At 45.9% G+C, this 21,210-nt stretch overlaps 1 protein-coding gene across 1 annotated transcript in view; it reads right to left on the reverse strand.

Moving 5' to 3' along the window:
- The window catches only part of RPS6KC1 (ribosomal protein S6 kinase C1), a 297,897-nt gene that overhangs the window by 272,239 nt on the left and 4,448 nt on the right, over window positions 1-21,210 (reverse strand). Inside the window, exon 2 of the mRNA XM_082251364.1 lies at window positions 10,711-10,746. Within this exon, the coding sequence (XP_082107490.1) occupies window positions 10,711-10,746 (36 nt within the window). The remainder of the gene's footprint in view (window positions 1-10,710; window positions 10,747-21,210) is intronic.

Here is a 21,210-nt window from a genome sequence, read left to right on the forward strand (position 1 = left end):
ATTCACGTCACAAAAACGTCCTCCATATCTGTTCTGGAAATGTTTCTGCAAGCGCATTTTTAACGTTATTTCAAGCATTTTACCACATTCCAGTACAGTTCTGTGCAGGAAAAAAGAAACATGTTGTACTTTTCTTCTGGAACTGGAACGCACTGCGCTGGCGTGAATTATACCATTGGTAGCCATATAACCTACTTTCCATGCTTTTAATGCAGGAAAAAAAAAGCACTGCACTGCATATGGTGTGAACAGGCCCTTGCAGAAGTACAGAAAACACCTGCTGGTCTACCAGAATGCTTCTAATTTCCTCTGCTGTTGCTCCCCTCCACATCTATACATTAATTTCTCTCCCAGCGAAACAATATTGCTGCCTTGAATTCCAGGAACCTTTCCACACACTTTGTAAGAAAGAGGCTCTTGGGAGATGCAGTTTTAGGGCTATTTCACACGGTCCACCTCCGTAGGCGGATCCGTGCTGCTCAGCGGGGATCAATCCGCCGACCCCGCTGAGCCGGGCAGATGACAGCTCCGTCTCTGCTTGCAGTGCGGAGAGGGAGGTGTCACAGCCCCCGCTGCTCTCCATGGGGGATCGGATGAGAGCGGACCGCCTGTCCGCTCTCATCCGATCCGATCCCTGAACGGATGGAAAAATAGGGTTTCCATCCGTCCAGATTTCACGGACAGGATCGGATACGGATGGCAGCAGGTGACATCCGCTGCCCCATAGAGCTGCATGGAGGATCCGATCAGATCTGCCTAAAAAACTGACAGGCGGATCTGATCAGATCGCCCGTGTGAAAGAGCCCTTAGGAGGGAAGAGGGGCACATTTCTCCATCTTTAGGTATAGAGCAGAAAAAAAAAAAAAAGTTTCTTGCTACAGGAAAATGGTAAAAGAAAAAAATGATGTTAAAACCAAAACCAAAAATATAAAATATCGCAGCTTAACAATTTTCAAAAGTGGTGACTGCATTTGTTTTCATTCACCTGGTGATCTAGCCAGTAACACACCTCCTGTATTAGAGTGCCTCCAATGAAGGAGCACAGGCGCACCTTTGGACAGTAGCATTGTAAACAATAGCACCCCACAGTGCATTCCTATGGGAAATAAATTTAGAAGAGCCAAAGCCAAACCGGGGTGGCTAAACCGTAATGTAGCAAAACTTATTAGGGAAAAAAAAATGGCCTTCAAGAAATGTATTTCGGAGGGCACATTATCGGCTTTCCAGCAATACAAGGAATCAAATAAGAAATGTAAATATGAAATCAAGATGGCCAAAATCAACTTCGAGAAACAAATAGCAGAGGAAAAGTAAAGAAGTAAAAAGAAACATAAGAAATTCTTTAAATATATCAACAGCAGAAAAAACGAGGTCCGAGCATATTGTACACATAATTAACGATGATGGGAGGAGGGTTACAGGGGACACAGAAAAGGCAACTGTGATTAATGCTTTCTTCTCCTCAGTCTTTACACAAGAAAAGGAGGGGTACACTGACCATGACTGTATGGTTAGTAGTAATACACAGGACTTGCCACTATGGCTAACAGAGGGTGAAATCAGGGAAAGACTGGATAAACTTAACACAAACAAATCACCAGGCCCGGATGGCGTACATCCGAGAGTACTCAAAGAACTCAGTAAGGTTATATCTAGACCACTGTTCCTGATCTTTGCAGACAGTATAATGACAGGAACTGTACCAGGGGATTGGAGGAAGGCTAACGGGATACTGATATTCAAAAAGGGGCAGAGGCATATCCTGGGAAATTATAGGCCGGTCAACCTGACATCAATAGTATGTAAACATCTGGAAGGGATGATAAGGGACTATATATATAAGAATTTGCTAAAGAGAACAACATCATCAGCAGTAATCAGCAGGGTTTACAAAAGGGAATTCTTGTTAAACCAATCTCTTAACATTGTACGAAGAGGTGAGCTGTGAGCTAGATAGGGGGAGAACAGTGGATGTGGAGTACCTGGATTTTGCTAAGGCATTTGATACAGTTCCCCACAAACGCTTAGAGCCCATTCACACTGATACGACTTGTCAGGCACTTGTCAGCATGACAAGTCGTTGTCCGTCGCGGTCCCATTGTGTGGTACAGGAACCGTTCTAATAGGAGCGACACAAGTTGCTCCGACTTAGAAAAAGGTTCCTGTACTACTTCGGGGCGACGTGGAGCGACTTGCATAGTCATTCATTCTGTGAAGTCCGTGCAAGTCGCGCTGCACGCGACTTCACAGGTCGCCCCCGAAGTCGTGCCGCGTTGGTTTGAACCGGCACTTAATTTACAAAATAAAAGGTCTACAGGCATCGACCACAAGGTTTACTCTTGGATACGAAACTGGTAAAGGGGCGTGTCCAAAGGGTGGTAATAAATAGCGCATACTCAGACTGCTCTGGGGTGGTAAGTGGGGTCCCCCCAAGGCTCAGTCCTGGGACCAATTTTGTTCAATTTATTCATAAATAGCATTGAGTTAGGGATCAGTAGCTCAAGCTCAGTTTTTGCAGATGACACAAAATTAAGCAGGTTCACATGATGCAGAAATCTTACAGAATGACCTGAACAAAATAACAGAGTGGGTAACTACATGGCAAACGAGGTTTAATGTGGAGAAGTGTAAGGTATTGGGGACTAAAAACATAAACACACAATTCACTTTATGGGGGGGGAACCTCTGGGGGGAATCAAAAATGGAGAAAGATCTGGGAGTCTTAGTAGACGATAGACTAAGCAATAGCATGCAATGTCAAGCTGCAGCTGCCAAAGCCGGCAGAATATTAGCATGTATAAGGAAAGGGATATATTCCAGAGATAAAACAATAAATCCTTTCACTTTATAAAACTCTGGTCCGGCCACATCTGGAGTATTTTGTCCAGTTCTGGTCGCCAGTCCAGAGAAGGGCAACTAAACTACTTAGGAGATTGGAGGACCTTAATTATGAAGAGCGCTTACAAGCGCTTGATTTATTCTCCCTGGAAAAGAGACGCCTGAGAGGGGACATGATATCGATTTACAAATACCTCAATGGTGATCTGAGCATAGAAGAAAAACTATTCAGTCGCAACGAATGCAAGAGGATACGAGGCCATACAATGCGATTAGAGGAGAATCGATTTAACCTCAGGCTACGCAGGCGTTTTTTACAGTAAGGGCTACAAGATTGTGGAACTCTCTACTAGGGATAGACCAATACCGATTTTTTGGTCACAACGCATCAGCTGATATGGGGCGATATTTTGTACATTTAAAGTTTTGAAAAATAGACAATTTTTGATACAAATCTGGTACTGAACATGTTCATTTTTGTTTAATGCTTAATGGCTGGCTTGCTGGCACCCTGTGATGGGTGGCTGGCTCCCTGTGGTGGGTGGGTGGCTGGCTGGCACCCTGTGGTAGGTGGGTGGCTTGCACATGGGCTGTGGGTGGCTGGCTGGTACAGGGCCTGTGGGCGGCTGGCTGGTACAGTGTCTGTGGCTGGCTGGTACAGAGCCTATGGGTGGGTGGCACCCTGTGGTGGGTGGCTGGCTGGCACAAGTGCTGTGGGTGGCTGACTGGTACAGGGCCTGTGGGTGGCTGGCTGGTACAGTGCCTGTGGGTGGCTGGTACAGCGTCTGTGGGTGGCTGGCTGACTAGTACAGGGCCTGTGGGTGGCTGGCTGGCTAGTACAGGGCCTGTGGGTGGGTGGCTGGCTGGTACAGGGTCTTTGGGTGGCTGGCTGGCTCGCTGGTACAGTGCCTGTGGCTGGCTGGTACAGGGCCAGTGGATGTGGGTGGCTGGCTGGCACCGGGCTGCTGTTGGTGGGTGTATAGCTGTGCTACACTCCCGCGAGACTAGTCCCGACTCCAGACGAGGCTGTCCAAGGCGAGGGAGGTGGCAAAAGAAGGCAGAATGATGTCACAAAAATATCGGCCAGTTCCGGGGTCGATATCGATATATCGCGGAAAGTGCATATCGGCCCCACATATATCGGCCTTGCTGATAATTGGTCTATCCCTACTCTCTACCACAAATGGTAGTAACGACGGGGAGTATGGCTACTTTTAAAAGACTCTGTGTACATCCCAAAGATCAAAGCATTCAGGGCTATGTGAGATGATTACAGCCCCACACACCTACACAGGTTGAACTGGATGGACTATCGTCTTTATTCAACCTCAACTACTATGTAGCTAAGTATATGACCAGGTAAAAATAAAAGAAAGACTAAAAAAAAAAAAAAACCAACACACAATACTGCTGTCAAATGTAAAAATTGGTAAACTGCAATATAATAAAAGTTTGCTTTTGGGTTTAATACTGGGACATGAGCTGGAGGAAGAGACAGGGGTTTGTAGGTAAATTTGGGTTATTTTTACGAATCCTTTAATGAACATGACAATGCAAAGGATTGGAGCACCTACATATACTAAAAATTAATTGGAAGGTGAACTCCTATAAAAAATATTTATCCAACTCAAGTCCATAAATTAATATGGTCCTTAAAAAAATCAAAATAGGAGAATCACTCACCAAAAGATCAATAAAACTTTAATGAGCATGGACTATTTCAGTGCATTGTATATTTTTATTTACCAAATAATTGCTGAGCCCTGGTTCACACTGCTGCAACTTGTTTTGTGACTTGAGAGTTCAAAGTCGAACAATAAGTCGCACCCCATGAACGGCAATGGAATCATTCTAATCGGTGCGACTGAAGTCCCTCCAAATTAGAAAAAGGTTCCTGCGCTACTTTTGGGGTGACTTCACCAGGACTTGCATTGACTTTTTTTAAAGAAGTTGTGCGCAAGCCACAATGAAGTCATGCAGGGATGTCGGCTTCAATATCATGGCAGTGTGAACCAGGGCTTAAGTGAGAGATCCTACATAAATACATGCCCTGTCCAACTGTATAACAAATGACAGCCCCATTATAAGCTTAGTATTTTAACCGGCCTTGATAGAAATGCATAGACTGTCATTCCTGGTCTCTCTCTGAACAGGTTACCAGGTCAGTTATCATATTGATCCTCTAACCTAAAATCAGGAACCCTAATCAGCCAATCAGGTCTTCACATGCACAGGCGATTGCGTTGCTGACACATATAAATAGATTTGTTGTTGTTTTCATAGAGAACCTTGCTGAGTGTGAATGAGAAATGGAAGCAGAAAGAGACTGCGCCAAGGGATTAAAGCATCCATTGGGACAGACTGTTGACAAGATCAGTGATTTAGATTGTAAATAACACCAAGAGACCAAAATAATAATTAACTATACTGTAGTTTCTAATTAAGGGATATGTAGATCTTTCCCTATATAATGTGTATAAAGTCCTGGTAAAAAGTTCTCAAATCCAAAAGAGTAGCCATTTCCTAACCACCAAGATCGTGCCTTCTGCAACTGCTCTCCCATGGCAGCCATATATACAGTCCTAACCCCATAATCTATCTCTAGTATCGGCACTAATGGTATAATATATAAATGGTAAAATCAAAATTAAAACAGCGCTAGCATGTATACAAAAAACCTAAAACATTAGTATTAAGATGTGCAAATAGTGCTATAAATATATGCAAGTATGTGACTCAATTGAAGTAAATAAATTCCTTTCATTAAAGTGATCAATATAATCCAAAGTGCTCCAGTGCAGAAATTAAAATATAAGGTGCTCCAGGTGACGGTGACCCCTCTCGGTTCCCCACTCACCAGAAATGCAGATAAAAATGGCCAGAGATCAATGGGATATTGCACAAGGAGTTCTCCTGTAGGATACCGTGTAGTACCAGGTGTTTTCTTATATAGAGCTGGTCCTTGTCACTATGTCAGAAAAGTGCCGAGGCTTCATCATATGTGTAAAGGACCAGCTCTATACTGTATAAGAAAACACCTGGTAATACACGGCATCCTACAGGAGAACTCACTGTGCAATATCCCATTGATCTCTGGCCAATAAAAAGGCCCCCTTCTGGGACAGCGTATGCAGGGGAATCTCCCAAATATTTTCAAAAGGAGACTTCTGTAGAGCTGAAAGCACCAAATTAAGATCCCAAAGGCGGCAACGGAGCCTGAACTGGAGGAACCAAATGTCGGACACCCTGAAGAAAGGTACGCACCAGGCAGTGTGTGGCCAAAGGTCATTGGAAGAAGACCGCCAAAGCCGACATCTGGCCCTTGATGGTACTCAAGGCCAACTTCTGTTCAACCCCCCGTTGAAGGAAGGTCAAGATCTGAGCCCCCGAGAAAGAGCGAGGAAGAATGCCAGGAGACTCACACCATGCAATGTATGTATTCCATGTACGATGGTAGATCTTCCTAGAGGTAGATTTCCTAGCTTTCAACAGTGTAGGAATCACCAAATCAGATAAACCTCTATCCTTCAGCACCTGGCGTTCAACAGCCAAGCCGTCAAAGCCAGTGACTGTAAAGCAGGATGGAAGATTGGTACTTGGGACAGAAGATCCTCCCTGAAAGGAAGCTGCTAAGGAATGTCTGTGACCAGCGGCACCAAATTGGTATACCAAGCCTGGTGAGGCCATTCCGGAGCCACTAAGATGACCGGAATCCCTTCTGCCTCGATCCTATGCAGAAGTCTGGGCAGAAGCTTGAGTGGAGGGAAGGCATAAATCAGATGATACTGAACCCACGGGGCCACCAGCACGGCACTGCACATATTGGAATGTGAAGGTAGGCATCCTTGATATTGATAGAGGCGAGGAAATCCCCCTGATGCATGGATGCCACTACCGTTGGAATGGACTCCATTCTGGAACTCTGTACCTGCACAAAGCAGTTCAGCGCCTTGAGGTCCAGGATTGGATGCACTTTGCCTTCCTTCCTGGGAACTGTGAACAGGTTTGAGTAAAACCCCTGAAAACGTTCAGAGGTCGGAACCAGTACAATCCCCCCTTGAAGGAACAGGTCTTGAACCGCCCCAAACAGGCCCTGTGAGCGGTCTGGGGACAGGTGCAAGTTGGAAGGAAAAAAACCTTGCCGGGGGGGGGGGGGCAAGAGCGAAACTCGTTCTTGTAGCCAGACCGATTGACTTCGTGGACCCACTTGTCTTGAACCCGGGAAGTCCACGGGTCCAGAAACCAGTGAAGACATTCCTCTTACCCCCCCCGATACGGGTGAGGGCGCACCTTCATGCAGAAGGAGCCTTGTCCACGGGTCTGGAGAAACCCGATCTTGGCTTGCTAGACCAGGTTTGTCTGCATCCTTCAGTACAGGCCCTGAAAGGCTTTGAGCCCTTTTCAGTCGACCCTGAGGGACAAAAAAACTTCTTATGAGCTGAGAAGGAAGGCCCAGGTCTATGACGAGGTTCCTTGCCCTTAGTAGCCTGCAGAAGAAAAGTACTCTTCCCCCTGTGAGACCTTTAATGATGTTATCCAGGATAGCTCCAAACAGGCGATCTCCTTTTAAAGGAGGATCAGTCAAGGCTTTTTTTTTTTGAAGTCTGATCCGCAGACCAGCACTTGAGCCAAATGACACGCCGAAGGACCACTGCCAAAACAGACAGGCGAGCCATTAAGGGAGCCGCATCCAAAGAGGCATCACAGATAAACTGCAGTCCCTGGGCCAGCTGGTCCGCCAGCTCAACAAAGGAAGGGGGAGCGGTTCCCCCTCCAGGTCAGGGTGCAGGAGCTTAGCCCACTCGGTCAGAGTTTGCGACACTAGGGCATTGGTGAATACCAGCCTCATTGCCGAACCAGCCAGAGTGTACATGCGGGCCACAGCCTTTCAGTCAAGGCCGGGGACTCTTCGACTGGAATCATGGTTGCCTTGTTGAATTTGGAAACCGGAAGGTCCACCACCGGTAACACAGTTCACTTCTTAAGAAGGGACTCCTCTTAGGGGGTAACGCCTAGTAAAGCACTTAGGGACTCCACGGGGATGCTTTAGTCGTTCCCATTCTTTAGCGATAATTCTGTCAAAATAGGCAGGGAAAGGAAACACCTTTGCCGCTCTGGATGGCTTGTGAGTGCCAAAGGGAACCTGCCCCTCCGTCGCAGCTGCAGCTAGTCCTCATCTGTAAAGTCTCACGCACAGATACAATCAGTGCGTCCACCAGCGCCTTTTCATGTGTGGTTGCAGATGTGGAGGAATCATCCTCACTATCAGAGGATTCCGGGCACGTGGTTACAGACCCAGCAGGGTGACCCATGTCCGTGGCGGCCAAATCATATTCAGGATCTGATGAGACAGATGAGATGGGGGGTTGCAGGAAAGAAAGTTGCTTGATTCCCCCCCCCCCCCCCCCTGCAGCTATTGTGTTCTCTTAGTGGGGAAGCTGTCCCCGCCAGGAGAATACAGTGATTATTGCTAGAGGCTATAACAGCCACTAGCAATAATCTATGCATAATAAGACAGGCTAGTCGATCAAACAACTTGGGTACATTCAGCCTGCCCATATGTAGTTTGAATCATGGCCGGTCCTTGCTGAACTGGCCAGGATTCGAACCGTCTTAATACGGCTATAGTTATACTTTAAAAATAACTCCAGCCAAAATGTTTTTTGTGGATAGAAAAAGGAATGTTTAGAATCTAATCTCTGTTGTACTGTTACTTCTGTCTGTGTCCCTATTAGAGAGATCAAACCTATTTGTCCCACATACCATTGTCTGTGGGAGAGAAACTAAGGGCAATGCAATTATTTACAGTTGGCACAAGAACAGGTATAGATATCTTTCAATGGGGACACTTGCTCCAGTGACAACAGTCTCCCCTATTTTTAGGCTCCATGCACACTAGTGTTTTTTTTAAGCTCCTAGAAGCTATTAGCATTTTTTTGCATTAAGATGAAAAAACCTGTGTGCAGCAGCCCACCCCCCCCACCAGCCCCCATAATGTTTACCTTAGCCCCCCTAATGTTTACCTTAGCCCCCTCTGGATCCAGTGATGTCTACCACTGTCTCAGCCGCCTGGGACTCCCCCCTCCATAGGTAAAGAAACAGCAGCAGCGCCATTGGCTCCCGCTGCTGTCAAAGTCAGTTAGCCAATGAAGAGAGAGAGGGGGCAGGGCCGAACCACAGCTCCGTGTCTGAATGGATACATGGAGCTGCAGCTCGGGTGCCCCCATAGCAAGCTGCTTGCTGTGGGGGCACTCAAATGGAGGGAGGGGCCAGGAGAGCCAAAGAGGGATCCCAGAAGAGAAGGATCCGGGCTGCTCTGTGAAAACCAACTGCACAGAGGAGATAAGTATAACATTTTTGTGTCTTTTATTGAAAAAAAAAAAAAGACCTTACAATCATTTAAATGCTCCCATATGCTACTAAAATGCTCCTAAAAGCTTCTAAATGCTAAAAGCTACTAAAATGCTACTAGATGTTGGCACAAAAATGCTATTAGCATTATTCATCCAGCGTTTTTTTCTAGCTTTTTTGAGCTTATGAAAAATGCTAGTGTGTGTGGAGCCTTAGAGCTGTCCGCTCTCATCCAATCCGATCCGATCCCTGAACGGATGGAAAAATAGGGTTTCCATCCGTCCAGATTTCACGGACAGGATCGGATACGGATGGCAGCGGGTGTCAGCGGAGGTGTCTCCACTGACATCCGCTGCCCCATAGAGCTGCATGGAGGATCCGATCAGATCCGCCTAAAAAACTGACAGGCGGATCTGATCGGATCGCCCGTGTGAAAGAGCCCTAAGGGAGATTTTCACTATTTCCTCTAGCTTCTCTGGAGATAATAAATCCAGGAAATCCTCCCATACAGCAATAAAAACTTGAGAAAGGTTCCTCCTTTCCCAAAAAAAAAAAAAAAATGTCAATGTAATTTAGCAGTAGTAAACTGCTGGTTTTTTTTTTTTGCAAACTGTAAGGCAATGTCATAATGTGCTAATATGCATCACATACTAGCACATTATGTAAAACTTACCTTAGAATGAAGCCCTCCAGAGGTGTGCTGTCACCACTGAAGACGCTTCACCCGGTCTTCCTTCTGGGCAGACTCCGGCTGTGTGAGTGGCCTGAGCCATGATGACGTCACTCCTGTGCATGCAGGGAGTTGCTGTTTATGGAGCAGGACTCATTCACAGGCTGCATCTAGCAAATATCTCCTAAACAGTGCAAGTATAGGAGATATTTACAGCTCCTATAGTTAAGCATTATTATTGGCTTAACTAGAAATACAAATTACGCATGGGAGTTTACTTCCACTTTACTTTAACAGGTGTGCCTGCTGGCAGCAATGTATAAACTGTATCTATATATATATATTTTCACACACACATACACACACACACTACAGTACACAGTGCTGTACAGGTTCCTGTCTATTTTGATCCGGGAACAAGACAGGAAGTTTCTGTCCCGCTGCCAGAACACAGTGCTGTATACTTCATGTAGCTGGGGCAACATTCAGTTTATACAGCCCTTTGAGCGCTTCTAATGGTGCATCTGTTGATGAAGATAGAAGTTTGCTTGGTCCAAATGATCTATTTTAAAGAAAGCTGGAGTCCAGCTTTCATTGGCAGTGACATATTATTCGCTCATCTGACATGAGCTTTAGGGTAAAACCTGGGACAAGCTTCTAATGTCATCTGATCTGAAAATCGTTTTCCTTCCTCAGCTGAAAGTCTTACTCAAGTCCTTCAAGAGCCATCAAAGCTGGATGATATTTAGCTGGACAAACAAATTAATTCTGCTCTTTGTATTTCATCCCGCTAAGCTGAAGACAAACACCAGAAATGATATCACTGGACCAACTCCAAACAATGAAATTACCTCCTGGACATCTTCTTGGTTCTTTCTGGACACAATCTGAAAAACAAAATATATATATATTATTTAAGAAGCTTCTTTATACAAATAGGTATATGTTCCAGTCTAAGGCTTTATTTTTATGAGCTTTATCCCTCAGCATATAGAAAAAGAGTAACAAATCCTGCGGTGCTCTGGAAGGCCAATGTCTGCTAACTCCTCAAACGCCTGGTCCTTCCTCCTCCTGCTGATGTGCCAGGAATGGGAAAGTTCCCTTCAGTGCTTCTTGCGTAACCACAATCCTAGGCATTTACGTGTTCTCAGTTTAGAGAGGATCAGCCAATCAGAAGACTTGTCTTTTCCTTCAACAAAGATCACATGGCCAAATGCCTAGGATTCCAGCCATGTGACCAGCACAATAGAAAGCCTTTTAGAAGGGGTAAAGAAATATTCTCAGCCCTTCAGTTTTAAAGTGGTAGTAAAGGCCTTTTATTGATTTATACCTACAGGTAAGCCTATACTAAAGCTTACCTGTAGATAAAGTAAATATCTCCAAAACCTGCACCGTTTAGGAGATAGCAGCTGGGCACTGCGCTGTCAATGGACGGCATGCAGTCCATTGAGGGAGTGATGTCATTGCGGATTGGCCATTCAAACGGCCGGAGGATGCGAACTGAGAAGGAAGACCGGGTGAAGATGGAAGCCATGTCAGTGGTGACGGAGCGCACCAGAAGTTTTGGGGGGGGGGGGGATTCTTGTGCTTTACTGCCGCTTTAACCACTACAGTAAGACTTGCTTGCTAGCTTTATGAACAAGTAAATGTGTAAGTAGAGAAATGTGAGGTCTGCCACTGCTGACTATTCTTGAAAATGTTACTTGCCCAGCTCTTGTGCTGATGGGGCACTATTCCTCCCAAAGACACCAATGATGGGGCACCAACCCTCCCAATGACACCAACAATGAGGCACCAATCCTCCCAATGACCACAACGATAACGCACCAATCCTCCCAATGACACCAATGTTGGGGCACCATTCCTCTCAATGACACCAACGATGGGGCACCATTTCTCCCAATGACACCAATGTTGGGGCACTATTCCTCCCAATCACACCAATGATGGGGCACCATTCCTCTCAAAGACACCAACGATGGGGCACCATTTCTCCCCATGACACCAATGTTGGGGCACCATTCCTCCTAATGACACCAATGTTGGGGCACTATTCCTCCCAATCACACCAATGATGGGGCTCCATTCCTCTCAATGACACCAATGATGGGACACCATTCCTCCCAATGACACCAATGATGGGGCACCATTCCTCCTAATGACACCAATGTTGGGGCACCATTCCTCCTAATGACACCAATGATAGGGCACCATTACTCTCTATGACACCAATGATAGGGCACCATTACTCTCTATGACACCAATGATGGGGCACCATTCCTCCCAATGACACCAATGATGGGGCACCATCCCTCCTAATGACACCAATGATGGGGCACCATCCCTCCTAATGACACCAATGATGGGGCACCATTCCTCTCAATGACACCAATGATGGGGCACCATCCCTCCTAATGACACCAATGATGGGGCACCATTCCTCTCAATGACACCAATGATGGGGCACCATCCCTCCTAATGACACCAATGATGGGGCACCATTCCTCTCAATGACACCAATGATGGGGCACCATCCCTCCTAATGACACCAATGATGGGGCACCATCCCTCCTAATGACACCAATGATGGGGCACCATTCCTCCCAATGACACCAATGATGGGGCACCATTCCTCTCAATGACACCAATGATGGGGCACCATCCCTCCTAATGACACCAATGATGGGGCACCATTCCTCCCAATGACACCAATGATGGGGCACCATCCCTCCTAATGACACCAATGATGGGGCACCATTCCTCTCAATGACACCAATGATGGGGCACCATTCCTCTCAATGACACCAACGATGGGGCACTATTCCTCTCAATGACACCAACAATGGGGCACCATTTCTCCCAACGACACCAATGTTGGGGCACCATTCCTCCTAATGACGCCAATGTTGGGGCACCATTCCTCCTAATGACACCAATGTTGGGGCACCATTCCTCTCAATGACACCAATGATAGGGCACCATTACTCTCTATGACACCAATGATGAGGCCCCATTCCTTCCAATGAAACCAAGGATGGGGCACCATTCCTCCGAATGACACCAAAAATAGGGACCCATTCGTCCAAATGACACCAATAATGCGGCACTATTTCTCCCAATGACATCAACGATGGCCGCTATTCCTCCCAATGACGGGGCACCATTCCTCTCAATGAGACCAAATATGGGGCATTGTTTCCTCCCAAATATGCCAGGGCATTTGCTACTCCTACAGACCCCAGTCCGCCCCCCCTCCTAAAGTCTGAAGGACAGTAAACTGTTGTTTAGAAAGTTTGGAGACTCCTGACATAGGGAACAAAACTAAGCAGAAGGTGTCCTGGAGAGAGTGCAGCATGCAAACTTAGACTTCAGCCCCAAGCCAGCTCAAGTCTCTTCCCCACATCCAACAGGGCCCTACTAAGAGGTGAAAGTTTTGTAATGTGGCTGAATTGAGTAGCAGGGAAGTAAATGAAAGTGGACAAAAAAAAAAAAGTTTTTTTTCTTGTTCGTTATAAATCAGACAAAAAGTTAACGAAAAATAACAAAAAAAAAAAAGAGGAAAACATAAAAAAAAAAACAGACAGACTGGAACTACTCAGACTTTTCTGCTGTCATTTTTCTATGTTTCTATGACAAGGAAAGGGATGGCTGTGCTGCTAGGAAGAGGGGCGTTAAAGTGAACATACTGCATTACCCTGCAGGAGCAAACCACTGGATCACTTATAGCGGCAGTTTAATTTTCTCATACTTTTCCCTGGTTCTTCCTCCTCCATCATGAGCATGTTTATGACATTTTTAAATAAAACCAGTTGTCATTAAGTATCTTATTTTAAACACTATGATGCAACCACTAGGCCTCTGTGCGTCTCTATGCAAAGCAGGTAAATCATGGCTGGTGGGGGGGAAGGTAGGATGATGGGGGCTAGCAGGGTGCTGTGAAAAGCTTCCTGAAAACATCACAGCACCCTGTCTCAGTACACCTCTCAGGAGTCCTCAGCACTGATGCACACTGTGAGCTGGCTCTTGGGAAGCATTTTGCAATTATGATTTGATTCATGGATGTCAATCTAGAGGAGCGGGTATTCCTAATTGGGTCCACTTGCATGAAAACTGAATGTTACCTTCACATGGTATGCTGAGCCTCCATGATTGAAAAAACTGAAATCCGATTAATAAAATGAGCAGGCCACAAGGTAAAGCTCATACCATCATCGCCCTGCCTTTTCATGTTATCCAATCAAAGAATGCCTCGCATTCGTTGAAAAAAATACAAGACCCTCTGTGACTGGTGGGACCACTGAGCAAGTGCCCCCGTGCCCCCCACAGCCGTGGTTACTATGCAGAAGGGAAGCCGTTTGACCAGGACCCAGATCGATGCTATCAGTGTAGTAGCAGTGACTACTACAATGATTATCAGCTGCCACTAGGATCGTTTGGGTTAGAGACACAAAAATAGAAAGAGCTAGCCCGACCCAAGTAGTTAGCAGGTAAAAGCAGCCGGCCCAAGGGGTTAGCAGGTAAAAGCAGCCTCAGCTCGATTCATCTGGACCACAACTTCAATATTTTTCACCCTGCCCATGGAGTTCTCCATGATTAAGCCCCATTGGGCAGGGCAAAACATGTTGGATGAGGCTGCGTTTACCTGCTAACCACTAAGACCGGGTGAGGTGTGCAGCGGCCGGGGTATATTTCTTCCTATTTTTGCAGCATGCTTTGGGTCTGGACAGACCTTTCCTCAGCCTGCACCCTCACTAGCCAGCAGCATCCAACTCATCGGACTTTGACAGCCTGGGCCGGGAACCTTAAGCATTTATCGTGGGTATCAATGAGACATATATACTTACATTGTGCCAGACTTGACCAATGTAACTAAAGCCCCGTACACACGCGTCGAAAATAGGCAGGGAATTTTCGGCCAACATCCGATCTGCCGATTTTTGGCTTGTTAGTATGATGCTTCCGACAACCAACTCCGACTTTTCGGCCGAAAAAAATCTGGTGTGCAGGCTTTAAAATTTTTGTTGGCCGTCAACACAATGGCCGATTTTCATGCAGTCAGTACAGATTTCAACAGGGAAAAATCTGATGAGCAAGACTGGGCATGCTCAGTGAAGAAAAAACACAAAGAAAGCAAACCAACACATGACATCACTTCTGAAGTAGAATTTTGTTGGGCGAGAAAATTTGTGTGCAGTCTAGGCACAATCCAACCAACAAAACACAACTCTGGACAAAAGACGGCCGATCGGTCAGCCGATAATCGTGTGTGTACGGGGCTTAAAGGGGGGAAAATAATTAGTTGATCCGCTGTAGATTTTGTAAGTTTGCCTACTTACAAAGAAATAAATGAATGATGGAGACAGAATTTCAACCAAAAATACAGAAAAAAAACAAATGATACAAATGTTATAAATGGAGTTGCAGTTCATTGAGTAAAATAAATATTTGATCCCCTAACAACCAACAATTATACTGGCTCATACAGACTGGCTCCAGTATGTGCTCATGTGGTACACAGATTAGTCCTGTTGATTTAAGAAGGTGAACCTAATGACAACCTGTGTTTAGAAGACACCTGTCCACAGAATCTCTTTCTTCCATTTAAACCTCACCATCATGTGGAAGACCACAGAGCTGTCAAAGGACGTCAGGGACAAGATTGAAGACCTGCACAAGGCTGGAATGGGCTAGAACAGTGGTCCTCAACTCCGGTCCTCGGGACCCACTAACAGGCCAGATTTTAAGTATTCCCTTGGGTAGATGCAGACTAGAATACTGCAATCACTGAGCAGCAAATGAGATCACCTGTGATGTAATTTAGTTATCTTGCAAACCTGGCCTGTTAGTGGGCCCCGAGAACCGGAGTTGAGGACCACTGGGCTAGAAGACCATCAGCAAGAAGCTAAGTGAGAAGGAGACAACTGTTGAAGCGATTATTCACAAATGGAAGAAATACAAAATAACCATCAATTTCCCTCACTATGGAGCTCCATCCAAGATTTCGCCTCATGGGGTAAGGATGATCGTGGGAAAAGTGAGGTGTCAGCCCAGAACTACATGGGAGGGGCTTGTGAATGATGGTAGTTGGGACCACAGTCAAACTGTTGGTAACACAATACGCCGCCATCGACTGAATTCCTGCAGGGCCCACAAGCTCCCCCTCCTCAAGAAGGCACATGTCCAGGCCCATCTGAAGTATGCCAATGAACATCTAAATGATTCAGAGAAGAATTAGGAGAAAGTGATGTGGTCGGAGGAGACCAAAATTTAGCTTTTTGGCATTAACTCGACTCGCTGTGTTTGGAGGAAGAAGAGAGCTGACTATGACCCTAAGAACACCATCCTTAGGGCCCTTTCACACGGGTGCTCTGCTGCGGGACTTTTTTTTTTTTTTTTTCACGGAGCGGATGACATTTGTCAATGCCATAGACTTACATTATGTCCACAAATCATCCGCAAAAAAATAGGATGATTTGCGGACATAATGTAAGTCTATGGCATTGACAAATGTCATCCGCTCCGTGAAAAAAAAAAAAAGTCCCGCAGCAAACAAGAACAGCGGAGCGGCCGTCTGAAAGAGCCCTTACAGTCAAGCACAGAGGTGGAAACATGATGCTTTGGGGCTGTTTCTCTGCTAAAGGTACAGGCTAACTTTGCCGCATTGAGGCAGAAATGGACGGGGGCCATGTATTGTAAAATCTTGGATGAGAGCCTTCTTCCTTCAGCCAGAACACTGAAGATGGGTCATGGATGTGTCTTCCAGCATGACAATGACTGAAAACATACCGCCAAAGGCAACAAAGGAGTGGCTCAAAAGAAGCGCATTAAGATATGAATTGGCCTAGCCAGTCTCCAGACTATAATCCTGGTAACCACCCACCTGTTGTATACTGTATATGTACATATGCACCAATCACCTCTTCAAATAAACATTACAGCAGATTGAGACGATAAAGTAGCCTTTCTCAACTTTTTCAATGCAGGGGAACCCTTGAAATACCTTTCTAGTCTGAGGGAACCCCTGCTAAGTATTACTGTATCTACAACTCATGATACATTAGTATTAGAAAATTTACGGAGGGAGCTGAAACTTCGAGTTGCCAAGTGACAGCCAAGAAACCTTAAGGATTTAGAGAAGATCTGTAAAGAGTGGATCAAAATCCCTCCTGAAAGGTGCCCAACCTGGTAACCACCTACAAGAAACGTCTTACCTCTGTGCTTGCCAACAAGAGTTTCCCCAACAAGTACCAAGTCATGTTTTGCTAGGGGATCAAATACTTATTTTACTCACTGATCTGCAACTCAACTTATAACATTTGTATCATGTGTTTTTGTCTGTATTTTTGGTTTTAATTCTGTCTCTATCATTAAAATACACCTACGATAAAAATGATAGACCCTTCATTTCTTTGTAAGTGGGCAAACTTACAAAACCTGCAGGGGATCAAATAATTATTTTCCCCACTGTATCAATAACATTTATACCTAAACGTCAGCTTTAAGTTGAGGTTCTAAGAGGTGTCTTTTGAAGAAAGAATGAGATGATGCCATAATGTTCGCTAAACTCTTTAAAATGTTTTCAAGTGAGTGAGGCAGTATTCAAGAGAACCAAATATTTTTATGACAATTTAAGTAAAATGATGCATTATGTGATAAAAGGAGTGAAAAGAAATAAAACTGCTTAGTGTCCTAATCCTTGAGAGTGGGCGTGTCTTCACTGTGAACCAATCATGCTCTCTAACATCGCACAGTGCTCTCTAGGGGTTTGGCGTTGTAGTTTGGCGGGGGTGTGTCAATCAATGGAGGGGATCCACAAAGTTTGACAGTTTGTCCTACCTTATTATTTCCACCCCTGTCTGATAACACAACGTCTCTGTGCTGGAAAAGCCTCCTCCACAATCCATTCATCTGCAATGGCTGCTCACATGTATTCAGCTGAAGTCAAGCGAGGTCATTTGAATACAGTAAGCCTGCAGCCTCCCCAGGGAGGACACAGAGAGGTTTTCTGCCTCCAAAGCAGACAAGACTCAGCCAAGCCAAACAGCTTGATGCAATAAGAGACTGCGTCCTCTGTTCAACATCTGAAACATAAGCATCTTGGCTGCCTCAATTAGAAGGCAAATAGACTAGAAAATGGTGACACACCAAAGATCTTTCACCTTCTTTACCATTTTTTTTTAATATATAAAAATAAAAATGTATGCAGTACATGTGTTGTATACATGTACATATGCACTGATCACCTCTTCAAATAAACATTACAGCAGATTGAGACCCTTAAAGCGGAGTCCCGGCTCCCCCTCCAAAAATTAAAAGTCAGCAGCTACACATACTGTACACATACTGTAGCTGCTGACTTTTAATATTAGGACACTTACCTGTCCTGGAGTCCAGTGATGTCGGCACCACAGCCAATGTTTCCATCGTCTGCTCCATTGCAGGTGAGGGAACCTGGTAGTGAAGCCTTGCGGCTTCATGGGCGGGTCCCTACAGCGCATGTGCAAAGCGCGCTGCGCATTCCTCTTGGCTCGGCGGCGCAGGAGGGGGCCAAACTTCCGAGGGACGGCGCAGCGGCGCCCTATCTCGGAAGTGGGGAGTGTACCTGTCAAAAACAGGTACCCGTTCCCCCCTCCCCCCTGAAAGGTGCCATATGTGGCACCGGAGGGGGGGAGGAAACAAAAGAGCGGAAGTTCCACTTTTGGGTGGAAATCTGCTTTAAGTAGCCTTTCTCAACTTTTGTAATGCAGGGGAACCCTTAAAATACCTTTCTAGCCTCAGGGAACCCCTGCTAAGTATTACTGTATCTACAACTCATGATACATTAGTATGATGGTCGGTGGGAAGAATGCTCCTTACACTTGTGGTCATTGGGAAAATTGACCTCCTTACAGTTAGCTAAAAAGATCAATGATGTTTGTGGGAACTTATCTGAGAGGCAAGAATTGCTCCTTGCTCAAGGAAGCCCTAACAATCTGGACTAACCCTAGCTAAGAAAACCCAACACCAAAGTGTAACTACTCTGATGATGGAAAAACTGACAACCATCCTGTTCTTCGGGAGTGTTGATCTTCTGGTCCCTTCCTCCGACTCCTACAATGTAAGCAATTTCCCATCTTTAGGGCAGCACCCAGTAGTTTGAGCTGCAGGAGGGATTATTACATTTTACAGTTAGGGCCGTCCGTCCCGTTTCTTCAGAGCCCTGTGTTGTGACCAGCGGCACCCGCACGCATGCGCAAGAGTGGCCGGAGCCGCGTGACGTCAGTATTACAGCCGGTGTCCACAGCCCCGGAAGGAAGACGGGCGAAGATGGATGCGCCTGCCAGCGGGGGCAACGCGGGCTTCGTTTGCAGGTGTCCGATAATGTGCTAGTATGCGATGCATACTAGCACATTATGCATTCACTTTGCAGGGAAGAAAAAAAACAGAAGACCTTCCTTTTTAAACGCTTGCCGACCTGCCTCAGTACATTTACTGCAGCAGCTCCTACAGGTACAATCACATACCTATGCTTCACGGCTTTCTTCGGGGAGCGCTCGCCTATGAGCACGCAGACCCGGAAGAATGAGCTGCCATTCTCTGCAGCATAAGTCTATCAGCAGGTACTAGCTAATTATTTATGTCCAGCACCTGCTAATCGGCTCAGCAAATGACAGGAGAAAACCCTGGGTCAGTAAACAACAAATCATACAGCGGGCGATGTGCAGGGAGTAAAAAAAAAACTGGCACATTTCTTAGTAACACACCCACACAGTAAACGCACTAAACATTGTAAGGCACACATGTAACCCCTTGATCATCCTAGAGGTTAACCCCTTCCCAGCCAGTGTCATTAGCACAGTTACAGTGTATATTTTTAGCACTGATCACTGTATTAACCGCCCTGGCGGTATGATTGTGTCCAGATTTCTGTGCTAAAAGCGGTACATTGTTTTGCACGGAAATCTGTTTTACATTTTAAAACTCACCTTCCCCTGCGATCCCCCGCTGTCCTCCCGCTGTGTGCTTGGTCGATGCTGGCACCTGTCTTCTGGTTCCCTTCTCTGCGAGCGTTGCGATGCAGGGGGGTAGAACCGGCGGCAATTTCAAAAATGTAAATACACCGAATGAGATGATACAAAGTTGTGATTATAATGGATTACACTGTATCATGCCATTTCACCACAGGATTTCACCTGGTGACTTTTCCAGTGCCCTGCCTGTGCTTTTCCAGTTCTTTGTGCCTGGAAAATAGAGAACGACCATGGCATCCAAAAAGCGTTCTTTTTGCGCAAAAGTGCTTTTAGACGAACTGGAAAACAGCGACAGCGAAACTGAAGAACTTGAAGAAACTTGAAGAACTGAGCGATAGCGATTCATGGGAAACTTCGTCATCAGGTACGGAAAGTGACGACAGTGACGATTCTGATGTCTCTTCCTGGCACATCGTTCCGTTGGAAATTCTCAAGAATCATTTGATATACTTCCCAAATTCCACAAGCTGGTTTCACCATTTCACTGGTGATGTCAGTGTCAGTCAGTTCCCACCCAGAGTCAGTGTCAGATTGTCCGCCACACTATCACAGTCCCACTATAAGTCGCTGATCGCCAAAATTACTAGTATATAAAAAAAAATAAATAAATAAATAAATGCATTTTGGTAGATATACCATATTTTGTAGACACGCTAACTTTCACACAAACCAATCAATATAAACTTATTGGGTTTTGGTTTTTTTCCCAAAGCCGTAGCAGAATACATTGAGCCCCCATTCACACTAAGGCGACCTGTGAGGCGACCTGGTCGCCTCACAGGTCGCCATAGGTCGCCTTCCATAGGGAAGCTGCGGACCCGTTCTAATAGGAGCGACACAAGTCGCTCCGACTTAGAAAAAGGGTCCGGAGCTTCTTTGGGGCGACCCGGAGGCGACCGCCATACACTTCAATGTTATGAAGTCCGTGGCGGCCGCTCCGAGGTCGCAGCGCGCTGCTCGCACCGCGACCTCGGAGGTCGCCAGCCGAAGTCGGATCGCCCCTATGTGAACGGGGCCTTAGGCCAAAATGTATGAAGAAATTTGAATTTGTAAAAAATTGTTATTGGATATCTTTTATAGCAGAAAGTAGAAAATATTGTTTTGTTTTTTCAAAACTTTGGGTCTTTTTCATTCAGCCCCGGTTCACACTAGGGCGACCTGTGAGGCGACCTGGTCGCCTCACAGGTCGCCGCAGGTCACCTCCCATAGGGAAGCTGCGGACCCGTTCTAATAGGAGCGACACAAGTCGTTCCGACCTAGAAAAAGGGTCCGGAGCTTCTTTGGGGCGACCGCCATAGACTTCAATGTTATGAAGATCGTGGCGGCCGCTCCGAGGTCGCG

Source organism: Pelophylax lessonae (genome assembly GCF_965119305.1).
Source record: "Pelophylax lessonae genome assembly, chromosome: 3".
NCBI lineage: Eukaryota > Metazoa > Chordata > Amphibia > Anura > Ranidae > Pelophylax > Pelophylax lessonae.